General features: G+C 42.4%; 1 protein-coding gene across 1 annotated transcript in view; it reads left to right on the top strand.

The window, feature by feature from the left end:
• The first annotated feature begins 25 nt into the window (after positions 1 to 25).
• The window catches only part of lemd3 (LEM domain containing 3), a 48,950-nt gene continuing 30,980 nt past the window's right edge, over positions 26 to 17,995 (top strand). Inside the window, exon 1 of the mRNA XM_055650789.1 lies at positions 26 to 1,299. Coding sequence (XP_055506764.1) covers positions 42 to 1,299 — 1,258 coding nt within the window. The 5' untranslated portion in view covers positions 26 to 41. The remainder of the gene's footprint in view (positions 1,300 to 17,995) is intronic.

Consider the following 17,995-nt stretch of genomic DNA (forward strand, 5'->3'; position numbering starts at 1 on the left):
GCTGACGTCACATCCGCCAGTCTCACGCCTCGCGCGGTAAGATGGCGGCGCAGTTAACGGACGCCGAACTCTGTTCGGAATTAAAAAAATTCGGTTTGGCGCCGGGCCCGGTGACCGAGAGCACCCGCCCCGTCTACCTGAAGAGACTCAAGAAGCTGCGGGAGGAGCGGGGAGCGCGGCCCAAGACCAGGAACGGTGGTGGGACAAGCCCGGCACCAGGCCTCGGCGCCGGCCTCACTCCTCCCCCCGTGCCTCCGGCCAAGCTGCTGGGCTTCAGCTCGGACGAGTCGGACGCCGAAGCTAACGGGAGGAGCGAGAGCGGCAGGAGGGCGGGCCGGACGGATAAAGTTTCTGGCGATTACCCCCGTCCTCGGCCTGGGAACAGCAAAGGGAGGAGCACAGCGCAGAGAATGGTGAACAGCAACAATAACGGCGGCGCCGGGGTCTCCGCCGGCAGAAGCAACTCCACCCCCTGGTGGGGGCCGAGCCCGAGCCGAGGCTCCCAGCCGGCGCCGGAGGAAGATGCACAGCCGCCGGGAACCGAGCTACACGCCAGCAACAATAGTAGCGGTGGCAGCGCCAGCAGGGTATCCTACATCAGGGACGGCAATTACTCCGACTCCGAGGATGAACGAGAGGAGCGAAGCCGGAGGCCGAACTCAAGACGGAGCCAGTCTAAGAAATTCTTGGCCATGTCGGGCACGGTTAATAGCAGTGATTCGCCAGGGACGGCGGAGGACAGCGTCGCGGGCAGGAGAGGCGGCGCCAGGCGGACCCACGACGTCGCCGGCGGCCCTTGCTGTCTAGACACAAGAAACCAGCTGGAGGTGGAGGATCAGAGGGAGAAGAACGCCACAGAAGAGCCCACCATGTTATTGCGGTTCCGTAATTCCTCTTCTAAGAAAATTAACCCTGGTATTCTGGGAGCAGAGAGGGACAGTCTTTATAACAGCACCAGAAACAACAATCACATCGGTCCGATTGGACCAACCATTTACAACAGCAATGTTGTCACCAGTAGAAGCGGGCCCTCGTCCTCCCTTCTACTCGATGCTAATCACTCGAACCATACAGGCATTAACCAAACTTACAGTACATTTAATCGTAAAAGCCCGAGGGAACCCGAGGAGGAACTATTACAGCAATTTAAACGGGAGGGCGGTTCGGCGAACGCTGGATTCAGTGCACACTACCTATCCATGTTTCTTTTGACTGCTGCTTGTTTATTTTTCCTTGTATTGGGACTAACATATATAAGAATGAGGGGCTCGGGAGGATCAGAGGAAGGCATTCTTAATGGTAAGTGTTTTGCTGCAAAAGTATTAATTTTCTCCTTATTAATTTGTGCCAGACGTCACCTGACTATGTTGAGCCGATATTAGTCGTTTCATGGTGATAATTACCATAATTATAACACTGTCTTGATCAGCACACAGTAAAGAGTAAAAAAAGATTGTGATGTTAGATCAAAATATTTAATTTGAAGCACCAATTTGTCCTTTATTGCGTGTAATATTCCAAGAATTATATAACATACATTGTGGGCCTAGAAATTTTAAATCTGTAATTCCTTTTGTGCTATTTGTACTATCAGTGAGTTCCAATGACATTCCCCATTTATCTCTGAATTCTTTGGTCTAATTTCAAATGAGTTTCATACATCTCAAGGACAAATGATTGCCATTTTCCTTATAACACTGCGTACCATAATTGCAGATAATTGCTCAGTTCATATTAAAATCACAAGAATAAACTACTTGGACAGTCTGAGAACATTAGGGAAACTTGTGGAAAAACGATATTGGTGCAATGTGTCCTGTTTCTTTCTGCCATTCAGATTATTAGAAATTGGCCCCATTGTGGTTTACTCATTGGGTAGTTCTTTTGCCCCGCTCCCCCCCAAAAAACTATTACATTTGAGATTATTCCAACCCTACGGCAGTCCAACACAAATTAGCTTTTTAAAAAGGCAACTGAGAACATTTTAATATCAGATAGAAAGAAATTTCAAACTAGATCCATTTTAATAAACGTGCTATGGGGGCAAGGATCAAATTTTGTCTCCATGCTCAATATTATTCGCAGGCTTGACAATTTTTTGTTGGTTTCTATCAGCATATTATAAATTATGTCCACTTCATAATCAAGTTGCGTTTTAGCTGTAATATAGTTGCAGGTTTTATTATAGGGCAGATCAGAAATTTCTCAGATCCATTGTCGCCATTCTGAACTTCTACAACGTCTAATACCAAATCTACTTGTCTCATGCTGTCAATTACAGTACAAAGCTGTCAGAAGATATCATGGATCAGTATTTGGTGGAGGAAGGCATGTTTCTTGATTAAAAAAAAAAAAACTTTCCATGTCAACTTGTTAACCATGATCTTGGAATACAGGTACATTGTTCATTGAAAGTGGCATCACAGGTAGATAGGGTGTTCAAAAAGGCTTTGGCACATTGGCCTTCATCAGTCAGAGCATTGGGTATAGAAGGAACTGCAGATGCTGGAAGATCGAAGGTACACAAAAATGCTGGAGAAACTGACGACTGAAGAAGGGTTTCGGCCCGAAACGTCGCCTATTTCCTTCGCTCCATAGATGCTGCTGCACCCACTGAGTTTCTCCAGCATTTTTGTGTACCATTGAGTATAGAAGTTGGGAGGGCATGTTATAGTTGTATAAGACGTTGGTGAGCCTGCATTTAGAATATTGTGTTCAGTTTTGAGCATGGTGTTATAGGAATGATATTGAAATGGCTTGAAATGGTTCAGAAAAGAATTACGAGGATGTTGCCAGGACTAGAGGGTCTGAACTATAGGGAGAGGTTGAATAGGTTGAGTCTATTCCCTGGAGCGCAGGAGGATGAGGGGGTGATCTTATAGAGGTGTATAAAATCATGAAGGAATAGATCGGGTAGATGCACAGAATCTCTTGCCCTGAGTGGGGGAATCAAGGACCAGAGGACATAGGTTCAAGGTAAAGGGGTAAAGATTTAATAGGAATCTGAGGGGTAACTTTTCACACAAAGGGTGATGGGTGTATGGAACTAACTGCCAGAGGAGGTAGTTGAGGCTGGTACTATCTCCACATATAAGAACCCGTTAAACAGGTACATGGATAGGACAAGTTTGGAGGGATATGGACCATGCACAGGCATGTGGGAATAGTGTAGCTGGGACACGTTTGCCGGTATGGGCAAGTTGGGCCGAAAGGCCTGTCTGCACACTCTATGATTCGAAACTGGGAAGGGTGCAGAGAAGCGTGAGCTATAGAGAGAGGTTGAGCAGCCTAGGACTCTATTCTGTGGAGTGCAGGAAGATGAGGGGTGATCTTATAGAGGTGTACAAAATCATGAGAGAGAATAGTTCGAGTAGATGCACAGCCTCTTGCCCAGAATCGGAGAGTCGAGAACCAAGGATATAGGTTTACGGTGAGGGAGGAAAGATTTAAAAGGAACTTGAAGGTAACTTTTTCACACAAAAGGTGATAGGTGTTTGGAACGAGCTGAGGAAGAGGTAGTTGAGGCAGGAACTATCGTAACGTTTAAGAAATATTTAGACTGTTACGTGGATAGGATGGGATTAAAGGGATATGGGCCAAATGCAAGCAGATGAGACTAGTGTTGATGGGACACGTTGGCCGGTGTGGGCAAGTTGTACCAAAGTGGCTGTTTCCACGATGTAAACTATGACTCTATGCAGTATGTCAGAGATCCATGTGAATTAAGCAATTGCTGTATTATCTCCTTGGCCAATGAAACATACCAATTTGAAATAGATTCAGTCAGGAGGGGTTGAGGAGGGATGAATTTACCTACAAGCCAGGGATTGGGGATTGAAGGGGTGCAAAATGGGTGGTATGTGTTTTTATCAGATTTTACATCTCTCATCTCACCTGCATAAAAACTGAACTGATGAGAACCTACACTTGTATTAGCTAACTTTTCATGCCAGGGTGTTTGATGGGCAGCCAGTAACACTCATCATTAAAGAGTTTGTGCATGTAATGACAAAGATTTTCTGTAGTCGTACTAATGGGGAAATACAACTCGATCATTTATTTAATGGAGACTAAAGACAAGATTCCAAATTTGGAAAGTTAAATGTTTAACTATACATCCACTCATTGGCTGAAATTACCGTGCCACTGATTTACATTTTGGGTCCACTGTCACCTAGGTTGAGAAATGCTGAAATCTTCCTCTTCCTAATTGTGACCTTTTCTGGTCTTCCAACTCCTAAGTATATCATTTGTACATTACTGACAACAATGATTTCAATTCAAATTCTTCTCCAAAGAAGTACTTTTTTCCCTGTTAAATTCTTTTTTGGCTAAATCCTTCGTAATATCATTGACTTGCTGTAGTTTTCGTTTAATAATACTTTCGACCATCTTTGATTGCCACCATGTAGGAAATAAGTAGAAATGTACAATATCCTTGTTGAACATCTAAACTTTGTGTTCAAACTGTCAATGTTCAAGATAATCTTTGCACTCCTTTATATCCTGCTGCCCCAGGACAGATATAATATGTTGACTGGATTTAGATATTCTAATGGCAATTTCTCCCAAATTTCATGTATACCAAAACAGAAAACACAAAAAACAGAATGTGAGACATTTTAGTTCTTTCTTTTATTACGGACCATTAAACTGGTGCCCTAAATTTTTACCAGGGTACATATTGTTGGCCTCTGTATAGATGTATAATACAATCTTGTTTTGATTGTATTGACTACTTGGAAAGGTAATAATATGCGTGTAAATGGTTAGTTTCATTTTTGACATTATCACAGGTGCTATGAAGAGTTGGTAACGTTATCAATCATGCCTGCATCCCACTAATTATATAATGCCATTGATTCATTTCCCCCATTTGAATAGCCCGTGTGCAGTTTGGAGTTGATTACTTTGCCGTGAATGTATAATGACATTGAGGTACGGATTGTTGATTTCCTGCTTAAGGCTGTCAAAATACCAGATGGGTTTTAACTACAAATAGTCATTTTTCAATTATTGTTTTTGATACTAGTTTTTTATTTCTTAATTTAGCTATGATTTGAGATTTCTCACGTCTTCTGTATTATTGGGATATCAGCATTATCTCTAGCAGGAACATAACTCATTCTGTTTAATAGTTCAATAATTTAAGCACAATATTTGTTTAAACTAAAATGTCAGTGAACAAGAAGTATAAAGCAAAGTTTAATTGAGCATTCAATTTGTGATTCTAAAAATCACCCCTATACGGTGACAATGGGTGCTATTATTGCTACCTGCCCTTGTAAACCCTCAAATGGTCTCTGTGGTATCTGTTCATCTAAATGCAAAGTGCTGGGTATATCGGCAGGTCAGGCAGCATTTTTGCAGGGAATAGATAGGTGATGTTTTAGATTCGGACCCTTCTTCAGATGGATTGTAGTATTGTCAGAAATCTGGGGAAAAGGTGGGGTCAGGACAAAGTGAGGGGGGATTTGATTAGTTGATAGGTGCAGTAAGTGACAAAGGTTAGAGATGAAATGGAAATAAAAGGGTGTTGATACGGAGAGAAGAGGAGTGAAATGTAAAGACACAGTGAGTTATACAGATCCTTCCATAATGTTTGGGACAAAGACCCATTTATTTATTTGCCTCTACTACACAATTTGAGATTTGTAATAGAAAAAAATCATGTGGTTAAAGTACACATTGTCAGATTTTAATAAAGGCCATTTCTACACATTTTGGTTTCACCATGTAGAAATTACAGCAGGGCACCATAATGTTTGGGACACAGCAATGTCAAGTAAATTAGAGTAGTCATGTTTAGTATTTTGTTGCATATGCTTTGTATGCAATGAATGACTGATTGAAATCTAAGATTCATGGACATCACCAGTTGCTGGGTGTCTTCTCTGGTGATGCTCTGCCCGGACTGGATTGGAGCCATCTTTAGCTTATGCTTGTTTTTGCAGCTAGTCCCCTTCAATTTTTTCTTCAGCATGCTCAGTTGGGTTCAGATCGGGTGATTGATTTGGCCACTCAAGAATTGGACATTTCATAGCTTTGGAAAACTCCTTTGTTGCTTTAGCAGTATGTTTGGGATCATTGTCTTAGACAATAGACACTAGGTGCAGGGGTAGGCCCTTCGAGCCAGCATCGCCATTCAATGTGATCATGGCCGATCATCCCCAATCAGTACTCTGTTCCTGCCTTCTCCCCATATCCCCTGACTCTGCTATTTTTAAGCCCTATCTTGAAAGCATCCAGCGAACCTGCCTCCAACCGGCCTCTGAGGCAGAGAATTCCACAGACTCGCCACTCTCTGTGAGAAAAAGTGTTTCCTCGTCTCCGTTCTAAATGGCTTGCTCCTTATTCTTAAACTGTGGCCCCTGGTTCTGGACTCCCCCAACATCGGGAACATGTTTCCTGCCTCTAGCGTGTCCAAACCCGTAACAATCTTATATGTTTCAATGAGATACCCTCTCATCCTTCTAAACTCCAGAGTGTACAAGCCCAGCTGCTCCATTCTCTAGCATATGACAGTCCCTCCATCCTGGGAATTAACCTTGTAAACCCAGGATGCACTCCCTCAATAGCAAGAATGTCCTTCCTCAAATTAGGGGACCAAAACTGCACACAATACTCCAGGTGTGGTCTCACTAGGGCTCTGTACAACTGCAGAAGGACCTCTTTGCTCCTATCTTTGATTCTTGCTGTAGAATGAACCGCCGGCCAATAAGTTTTGAGGCATTTCTTTGAACTTGAGCAGATGGATGTTTCTTTCCACTTCAGAATGCATTATGCTACTACCATCAGCAGTTGTATCATCAGTGAAGTTAAGTGAGCCAGTACCTTCAGCAGCCATACATGCCCAGGCCATAACACCCCCACTACTGTTTCACACATAAGGAGGTATGTTTTGGATCTTGGGCAGTTCCTTCTCTCCTCCATACTTTGCTCTTGCCATCACTCTGTGTTAATCTTCGTCTCATCTGTCCACAAGACCTTTTTCCAGAACTGTGGTTGCTCTTCTTGGCAAACTGTAACCTGGCCATCCTATTTTAGCGGCTAACCAGTGGTTTGCATCTTGCAGTGCAGCCTCTGTATTTCTATTCATGAAGTCTTCTGCGGACAGTGGTCGTTGACAAATCCATACCTGACTCCTGAAGAGTGTTTCTGATCTGCCGGACAGGTGCTTGGGGATTTTTCTTATCGAGAGAATTCTTCTGTCATCAACTATGGAGGTCTTCCTTGGCCTGCCAGTCCTTTTGTGATTAGTAAGCTCACCGGTGCTCTCTTTTTTTTTCTTAATGATGTTCCAAACAGTTGATTTTTGTAAGCCTGAGGTTTCGCTGATGTCTCTAACAATTTTATTCTTGTTTCTCAGTCTCATAATGGCTTCTTTGACTTTCATTGGCACAACTTTGGTCCTCATGTTGATCAAACAGCAATAAAAGTTTCCAAAGGTGATGGAAAGACTGGAGGAAAGACGAGGTGCTGAGAGCCCTCTTGTACCTTATCTCTTATAATATATATTTTGAGGATGCAATTAAACCCACCTGAGCAATGACAAAGACCTGTGAAGCCATGTGTCCCAAAACATTATGGTGCCCTGAAAAGGGGGGCTATGTATAAACGCAGCTGTAATTTCTACATGGCGAAATTAAAATATATAAAAATGGCGTTTAATAAAATCTGACAATGTGCACTTTAACCACATGTGATTTTTTTTTTCTATTACAAATCGCAAATTGTGGAGTACAGAGGCAAATAAATGATGGGTCTTTGTCCCAAGCATTATGGAGGGCACTGTAGTTGGAAAATAAACTGGAGGAACACTTCGTGTGTAGCCTCACTCTGGCAGTGGAGAAGGTGCAGGACAGAAAGGTCAATATGTTAAAGTGGTTATCGACAAGGAGATCCAACAGGCTTTGATGTACAGAGTGGAAAGGTTGGCACGTTTACGCTTCATCTCATTGATTGAAAGATAGCCACATCGGGGGCTCCAAATGCAGTAGCCGCGGATTGAAGAGGTGTATCTGAAGCACTGTCTTGTCAGGAAGGGCTACTGGGGTTTGTGGATGACGTGAGAAAGGAGCTGCAGGGACAGGTGTTGCATCTCCTGCAGTTACAAGGGAAAGTACCTGAGAAGGGAGTCGTTGATGGAGGAAGGGAGTGAACCAAGGAGCTGTGGAGGGAGTGGTCTCTGTGAAGGGATGGGGATGGGAAGATGTGACTAGTGGTGGGATCATATTGAAGGTGGCGAAAATGTCTAGAATTGTGTGTTACAGCACCTCATAGTCTGCTTGGGTAGCTTGTAACCCAATGGTAGGAAGGTTGAATTCTTACAATCCTTCGCTCTTTCCTGTGCCCCTCCCCTCTTCCCCCAACCTCATTTTAGTGCGCACCCATTTCTACCACTATCCCCCACCTCTTCTTCTTGTCCCCTTATCTCTCCCTCTTGTTTTACGTTTCACTCTACTGCTTATCTGACGCCCCTTTGTCTCCTTTTCATCTTTAGGGGCCTGTCCCACTTAGGCTGTTTTTTAAGTGACTGGGCTGTCGCCACATGGTCGCCAGGGTGTCGCCTGTATGGTCATGAGCAGTCTCCGCAGTTGCCCAAAGAGTCGTCGTGTCTTTCTGGTTACTGCTGGATTTTCAACATGTTCAAATATTTTCGGCAACAGTGGGTTGACGCCAATTAGCGTAGCTTGACTTCTCCTGACGTAGGTGCTGTCGTAGGTTGTTGCCAGGTGACGTAGGTTTTCGCCTGTGCTGTCTTCGGCGACAGGTACCAGCGACTGAATTGTCTTCAGTTGTCGCCAACAGGGTCGTAGCTTGTCGTAGGTTGACTTCGGTTGTTGTGAGTTGTCACATATGTGGTCATAGGTGTGGTCGTAGGTGGACGGCCTAATGGGTCGCCGGTTGTCGGTAGCTTGCCATAGCTTGACGTCGACTAGGTAGTAGGTTGTAGCTTGTAGTAGACATTGTCATAGACATTGTCGTAGAGGGACCCAGTCGCCTAAAAAGTCGCCTAAGTGGGACAGGCCCTTTAGCCGTTGCCACTTACTCCACCCATTTGCTAATCGTACTCACTTCATCTGTATCTACCTATCGCTTGCCAGGAAAGGACACAAGGTGCTGGAGTAACTTAACGGAGCAGGCAGCATCTCTGGAGAACATGGATAGGTGACATTTTTGGCCACCCCCACCTCTTTTCCAGCTTTCTCCCCCAACTACATTCCGTCTGAAAAAGTGTCCCAATCCAAACCATCATCTATCCATTCCCTCCACAGATGTGCCTGACCCACTGAGTTAATCCAGCCCTTTGTGTTTCGATCAAGTTTCCAACATCTGCAGTTCATTGTGTCTCCAATCGAAAATCCAGCCACAATTTACAATTAAATATTAGATGTAATTAACAAGGATGTCTTAAATAATGATGGAGATGTGAGTATCCTATCCATAATGCCCCTCATTGGCAAACCTAAATATGGAGCTATTTTCAGCACTTCATTTATTTGGTATGTAAATGTATGCTTCTGGGTGTGTAATATTTGGCATTGAAATACTATATAGTTCGTGAACAATTGGTGTGATTACTTGATATCTATGATCTCTGGCATCCAGCATTTAACCCTTTAACATACAATTCAATATTTGATTGGGATTCCAGTAACACATTAAATGCTCATGTTTGTATGAAATGTTGGTAATTTCTGAGTGAACGGCAAAATCATGAGTACAGTTTAATAGATAATCCTTCAAAGCTCGGGTGTGCTTTGAGAACATTCCGAGTTTAATTATCGAACTTCTGTACCTCGAGCCATGAGGTACATTTCTTAAATACAATCACAAAAGTATACAGCAAGGGATCTAAATGTTTAGAGACGGAGGTCTGACGGTCTGTGTGATAATTACTAGTGGATGAAGGCTCATACAAAATTCTACCACAAATAGAAGGCATGTGATAATGCTGAAGCAAGCTTTAATTAGTGGATGGATGCCTGCTTAGGTTTGGTTGAAAATTTCCCAAATTCGTATTTCACTGCAGCTGAGTCCAAGCCATCCAATATCTCTTCAGTAGTTGCTTAATTTGACTTATTTCTGTATTGGCATCCCACCTCAATCGCTACCAGTCCAATTTTCAATAAATCCACATTTTCCATTCCTGCCTCCTGTCTCTCGCTTCCACAACTACCGCATTAATTTTTGAAAGAGCCCTCCTTTATATAAATAATTGAAAGAAAATCCTACATCTAGTTACATGTACAAGACGCCTTGTCACTTGTATCTTATCAAATGAAACACTGTTTTGTCATTTCTGAACCTAGTCTGGTTACCACACTGTAGAAAAAAAAGAATTTGCCCAATGTTCATTGCTCAACCAGTAGTAATTCATATTATTCTTATTTGTAGAACTTTGGCAACTCTCGTTGCATAATGGCATTAACAAAATTTTAGCGATTTAATTACTTTTGAAGTGATTTGGCATGTTGAGGTTCAAAAAGATAGTTTATTAACATTTAAATATGGACAACTGGAAATTCTTAAAATATTTATGTGGGGTGAATTACACAGGATAAAATGTTCAAATAGTTTTGTGTGTCTTGGGTTCAAATTCATTTTTATTTCAAATTTTCAGGTAATTTCTGCTCAGATAAGCTTATTCATAATGCCTGAGACATTTTGTGATGCAGTATAAATTGGCTTCACTCCATGTACAGAGTATTCAAAGCATCAAGTTTTAAAAGCTGTTAGTGATATATGTAAATATGTGAAAGTACATATTTTATTACTTCTCTTGTTGAATTAAACTGCAGTACATTTCTATATTGAAAGATGATACATTCATCATTTCATTTCAAGCCAGCTGACTAACTTTGTGGGTTGAGGGTTTCTGTGTTTGCATAAATTCTTTTTGCAAATTATTGGTTTTCCGTATTGAAAATTTCTGTTATGGTAAAATAGTGGAATACATTTAATCTGTGATAAATTCTCCTGCACTGTTTTACTATTAATTTTTTGATGGAAAGGCTATAATATTAGACTTCATAACATTATAAATCTCCTTGGCAGTTTGCACATACCCAGGACAGGTGTGGCTTCTTATCGGAGTTCTTCCTTCCCCGTCGCCAATAAGTCTAGACAAAGGATCCCTTCAAAACCGCCCAGAAAAATTGCTCACTCTTCAGTTTCATACCTATTTCCTTTTTCCTCTGAGAAACTGTTGCCACAGTGACCAGATTATAAAGTGTTGAAGGTTTAACTGCACGAGGTAATTTTCAATGTAATGGAAAATAATTTTTGTTTTATGATTATGTGAAGCTTATTGAGCTGGATCATCCTGGATATGGGCTTTTGTCCAAACTTTCTGCCTGGCTGCACTTACTATTTACTGATAGGGAGGCAGCAGAGGTTACTCACTGCAAAGTGGAGTGTAAATGATAACGAGGCTTCAGGTGCTTTGATGGCCTTATCACAGTTGCTGCTGTCAAAGGATTTAGTGTGGATTTGAATCTCTGATTCCTATTATGATGCAGGAGGCTGTGCTGCTTCTCAACAGAATATTCCCATCAGTTCCATCAATACTCTCATTTATTTGCCCTTCAGCAACTTCTCTTTCAAGACCCAGAATTTTTCTAACCAATCAAATAGGCTTTATTTTGTTGTTAATCTGAAGTCCCTTATCCCCATTTCCTCGTAATTCTCCCTTCTGCCTCCCCAGGGCTTTCACAAACGTGGGACAAATCTTCTTATACCTTCTAAATTGTCCTGCTCAACTGTCAGTTACACTATCAAAACTGCACTGCGCATTCTCACTTCTTGTATCTGGCACGACCATGACCGAAACAAACGACTGTCAATCTTGCCTGCAACCTTTAACCTAAATGATCAAATCCACTCTTCCAGCATCACCCATTTTTCTAATTAGACTACGCTCGTCTGGTTCCATTCTTGTATATCAAGCTGTAGCTGGAGAAATGCCTGCCGTGGATTGTCTTGCTGCTCCCACACTATTGCCATCTCCAAGGATTACGCTAGGCTCTGAGATGCAAAAAAACCTGTAGAAATTGGAAAGCATTTTTTTTAAATCTACTATAACACTTGGAGAGGGAAATGCTTGATATTTCAGTCTGACGTTTCATTGGACCTAGGAAAAGTTTAAAATTGAACACGTCTTGAAAAGATCGAGAAGACAAAGGAAATGTCTGTGATCGGGCGAGAATATGTAAGTGACTGGCATAAGTCGTGATGGTGCCGGCTTGGTGAGGTTGAAGGGTTTATTAGTCATGGCTGTCTAGAGGAGATATAATTAGAAGGAAATGATTGGGAACTGAGAAATACAATGGCAAAAGTGAGATACGAAACACTGCATTTACTGGCAATCTAAATCAAAGCTGTCTTTATTTCTTGTGCGTATTTGCATATGTTCATTTGCCAATGTAATGTGAAAATCCAATGCTAGTTTCCACATATAAATAGTTAGTTTGTTTCACTGACGCCCTGTAGTGATGGAGCAGTAACGAGTCTGCCTATATATTGGAAAGACTGAAGCCAGTATCTTTTGTGGACACAAAATACTGGAGTAACTCAGCGGGACAGGCAGCATCTCTGGAGAGAAGTAATGCTTGACGTTTCGGGTCGAGACCCTTCTTACTTATACTGTTTCCTAACCTTTGGAGATCTACTCTGCAAATGTCTTTGAGGTGGAAACAGATGGTACATGACATGACATTTTTACCTTTAACTTTACAAAATTATTTTTCTTTCTTCGTCTCCTAATCACCTTTTCACATTCAAACCTCCTTTGCTGTATCCTCTGAACTTGATGCTGAAGAAATTGATTCAGTCAGTTAGTTAACACAAGGGTGACAAATGAAGGGGACTTGGAATGAAGCAAGATGCCACATTGGAAATGTTACAACTTGAACCTACAGAAATAATTTAATTTTAAAACTTCCATCTTTGTTTTCAAATCCGATCTTGACTTCTTTTCCTTCACCCAGATGGGTTCTACACAACAGAGTGTTGAATAAGATCGATCTGGACTCTGGAATATGGAAAATCTCCCTTTTTGACCTACTTAGATTGGTAATGTACAGTGGTCCTATTAGAACTGTACGAAAAATGTAAGCAGTTGTTGAAAAGGTTTGTGTAGTATGGGTAGCAAAATTATAGGAAGGATATTAAATTTATATAAAATGTATAATGTTGCTAGATCTGCAGAAGTCTTAATTATGTAGAAAGAACTGACATTTTTCTTAGCAGGGTTAATAATTAGGGGGCATTAATTCACTATCAACTTGCATAATCAACTCGTATCTGAGAGGATGGCTGAAGATAAAAATTGCTCATCGCATGTTCTTAATCGCACTGGGTGTACCATTAACCACAAGACTATGGTGTGCCCAAGTCTAGTCTGATCAGCTGTTTGTGGACGTGGTGCATAGAAACATAGAAATTAGGTGCAGGAGTAGGCCATTCGGCCCTTCGAGCCTGCACCGCCATTCAATATGATCATGGCTGATCATCCAACTCAGTATCCCGTACCTGCCTTCTCTCCATACCCCCTGATCCCCTTAGCCACAAGGGCCACATCTAACTCCCTCTTAAATATAGCCAATGAACTGGCCTCAACTACCCTCTGTGGCAGAGTTCCAGAGATTCACCACTCTCTGCGTGAAAAAAGTTCTTCTCATCTCGGTTTTAAAGGATTTCCCCTTTATCCTTAAGCTGTGACCCCTTGTCCTGGACTTCCCTAACATCGGGAACAATCTTCTTCCTGCATCTAGCCTGTCCAACCCCTTAAAAATTTGCTAAGTTTCTATAAGATCCCCTCTCAATCTCCTAAATTCTAGAGAGTATAAACCAAGTCTATCCAGTCTTTCTTCATATGACAGTCCTGACATCCCAGGAATCAGTCTGGTGAACCGTCTCTGCACTCCCTCTATGGCAATAATATCCTTCCTCAGATTTGGAGACCAAAACTGTACGCAATACTCCAGGTGTGGTCTCGCCAAGACCCTGTACAACTGCAGTAGAACCTCCCTGCTCCTATACTCAAATCCTTTTGCAATGAAAGCTAACATACCATTCGCTTTCTTTACTGCCTGCTGCACCTGCATGCCTACCTTCAATGACTGGTGTACCATGACACCCAGGTCTCGCTGCATCCCCCCCTTTCCCAATCGGCCACCGTGCAAATGGCCTATTCCAATACCAAGGGTTTCTAAATCTGGCAATGGCATTTAAACTTTACATGAAGGCTGGAAACGTCCCAAAATTGCTCAAATATATTAAGATGCACTGCTCCAAGATTTTTTCCACAGATAAGGATAGTGCTCCAGATGTTTTCTCATTCTCCTGTCAACAAACCAAATGTGTTGAATGTTACAACTGGATGTTTGGAGGCTATTCTGTTGAACAAATGTGTAATGAGTTTCTGCTGAGAGGCAACAAGAACATTAAAACAATTATTGGCTGAAAGGTATTCAGTGCTTTTGAATGAATTCCAGAAGTAACAAAGAAGGTTATCTTTGTTACTATCTAAATGGCATCAAGTAGGGAAAAGGGGAAGTACAATGGGATCTGGGGGTCCTTGTACATCAGTCTATGAAAGTAAGCATGCAGGTACAGCAGACAGTGAAGAAAGCGAATGGCACGTTGGCCTTTATAACAAGAGGAATCCAATATAGGAGCAAAGCTGTACAGAGCCCTAGTGAGACCACACCTGGAGTATTGTGTGCAGTTTTGGTTCCCTAAATTTGAGGAAGGTCATTCTTGCTATTGAGGGAATGCAGCGTAGGTTTACAAGGTTAATTCCTGGGATGGCGGGACTGTCATATATATGCTGAGAGAATGGAGCAGCTGGGCTTTATACACTGGAGTTTAGGATGAGAGGGGATCTCATTGAAACATATAAGATTGTTAAGGGCTTGGACACACGAGAGGCAGGAAACATGTTCCCGATGTTGGAGGAGTCCAGAACCAGGGGCCACAGTTTAAGAATAAGGAGTAAGCCATTTAGAACGGAGACGAGGAAACACTTTTTCTCACAGAGAGTGGTGAGTCTGTGAAATTCTCTGCCTCGGAGGGAGGCAGGTTCTCTGGGTGCTTTCAAGAGAGAGCTAGATAGAGCTCTTAAAAATAGCGGAGTCGGGGGATATGGGAGAAGGCAGGAACGGGGTACTGATTGGGGATGATCACATTGAATGGTTGGCTCGAAGGGCCAAATGGCATTCTCCTGCACCTATTGTCACTTGGTTGAAGAGAGCAGGTCTGTAGACAGTCTATATGGACCAACAATGTCTTTGATAAAGACACAGTAGTTCTGCATAGTAGGCTGCTCAAGAAGTTTAGATCACATGGGATTTGGGGAGAGCTAGCTAATGACACAGAATTAGCTTCATGGGAGGAAGCAGAGGGTGATAGTAGACAGGTATTTTTTAACTGGTGGCCATTGATGAGTACTGCGTCTTGGATTGATGCTGAGCCCATTGCTGTTTGTCATCTATATCAACGATTTGGATGCGAATGTACAAGGCATTATTAGTACTTCTGCAGATTACACAACAATAGACGGTATCATAGAAAGTGAAGATGGTTATCGGGAATTACAGCAGTTGAGCAATTGGGCTGAGGATTGGCTAATGGAGTTTAATTCAGTTTTGTGAATGTTGCATCTGGGCAGGACTGTCACAAAGACGTGTTGGGTCTAGGGTGTGTTGTAGCATAGAGGGATCTGTGAGTACGTATTCATTCCTTTAAAGTGGCATTGCAGTTCGATAGGGTCATGAAGAAGTCTTTTTGCCCTTCATCAGTCAGGGAATTGAGTATAGAAGTTGGAGGCAAATTTTACAATTGTACAAGATTTGAGGTTTCATTGTTCAGTTAGATCTTATAGAGGTGTGCAATATCATGAGGGGAATTGATGGGGTGTACGTTGAGTCTTTTTCCCAAAATCGGGGAATCGAGAACTACAGGACATGGGATTAAGGTGGCATGGGAAAGATTTGCATGGATATATGGAAGGAATTGCCTGAGTTTTGAAACTTGAAAGCAAAAATGCAAGGAGCGCTGGAATAATAGGTGGGTTCAGCAGCATCTCTGGAGAACACGGGTAGATGTTTCAGTTCGTGACCCGTTTTCAGACTGAAACGTTACCTGTATATGTTCTCCAGAGATGCTGCCAAACTTGTTGAGTTACTCCAGCACTTTATTTTTTTTTTTTTGTAAACGAACATCTGAAGTTCCTTGTATCAACATCTGAAAGACATTTGCACAGGTACATTGATAGGTTTATAAGGACATGGACTAGGTAAATGGGGCTAATTTAGACGGGACATCTTTGTCACCATGGATGAGTTGGGCCGAAGGGCCTGTTTCCGTGCTGTGTGGCAATATGACTGAATATTTATCAATTAGCTCACACTTGGGTTTTTTTTTCAGAATGTTCATGGTGAGTTAACAATCATTTATGTTCCACAAACTTGATTGAAATCTCCCAAATACCCATGGGAGGGAAACAACTCGAAATTTAGAGAGTGCAAATGTTGGAATGGTTCCTCCATACATGCTGTCTGATCTTTGAGTTCCTCTAGCATTATCTACCCAGTGCATTAATTTGTAATACTCCCAGGGACAATGAATATTCCCAGTACTCAGCAGGTCAAGCAGTAGTGGCGAGAGAGACAGAGTTGATGCTTCAAATCAGGAGCATTCTCCAGAACTTGAAATCAGATTCAGATTCAAACTTTATTGTCATTGTGCAGTGTACAGTACAGAGACAACAAAATGCAGTTAGCATCTCCCTAGAAGCGACATAGAATATGAGTAATAAATAAATATGTTTACGTGCATACAGTCATAGTAGTGCAATTATTTGTTTCCTGGTGGAAGGAGTGTCCGGGGTGGGGGGTGATTGGCAATCACCGAGGTACAGTGTTGAGTAGTGTAACAGCTGCAGGGAAGAAGCTGTTCCTGGACCTGCTGGTCTGGCAACGGAGAGACCTATAGCGCCTCCCGGATGGTAGGAGGGTAAACAGTCTGTGGTTGGGGTGAGAGCAGTCCTTGACGATGATTCAGATTCAGATCAGATTCAGATTCAATTTTAATTGTCATTGTCAGTGTACGGTACAGAGACAACGAAATGCATACAGTCAACGCTTGCTTTGTATACACTCAATGGAGAAAAGTGAGGAACCGGTGATGCGTTGGGCAATTTTCACCACCCTCTGCATTGCTTTCCGGTCGGAGACAGAGCAGTTGCCATACCATACTGTGATACAATAGGTAAGGATGCTCTCGATGGTGCAGTGGTATGGAATAAGCAATTTTATTTTATGTTGCAGAGTGGATATAAGGAGAATGCATGGTCTTGAAATTGGGCCCAGCCCTGTATTGATGCCTCCATTTGTTTCCACAGCCGATGTCTGACCCACAGAGTCCCTCCAGCAGCTTGATTTTGTTCAACATGTATGGAGCAAATTGAGAAGATCTGTGGAGGGAATTTGGAGTCGGTCCATTCCCTCCACCTATGTTGGTGCAGTTGTGCACTATGTTGATATGTTAAGCAATGCATGTGTTTTCATTAAGGTCTTGGACTGACCAATTGTATTAAAAAAAAAATACCAACTCCCTCCATTATCTGGACCACGCGTCCTTGAACTCTGACCCTTGCAAAGATGCTATTCCCAGCTCTCAATTCTTCCACCACCACTGCATTTGCAGCCATGATGAGACTTTTCATTCTAAGACATTCAAGGTGTCCTCTTTCATTAGTAAATCTGGTTTCCCCCTTCTGTCATAGATGAATCCCTCGCCCACATCTCCTCTGTGTCTGGTTCTGCTCTTGCTCCCTCCCCCTCGATGGAACAAGGACAGATTTCCCCAGGTCCTTGACTTGTACCCCATCAGTCTCCACATCCAACATAATATAGTGCAACAGGCAGCATCTCTGGAGAGAAGGAATGGGTGACTTCGGGTCGAGACCCTTCTTCAGACGGAAGAA

This window comes from Leucoraja erinacea, chromosome 19, assembly GCF_028641065.1.
Source record: "Leucoraja erinacea ecotype New England chromosome 19, Leri_hhj_1, whole genome shotgun sequence".
NCBI lineage: Eukaryota > Metazoa > Chordata > Chondrichthyes > Rajiformes > Rajidae > Leucoraja > Leucoraja erinaceus.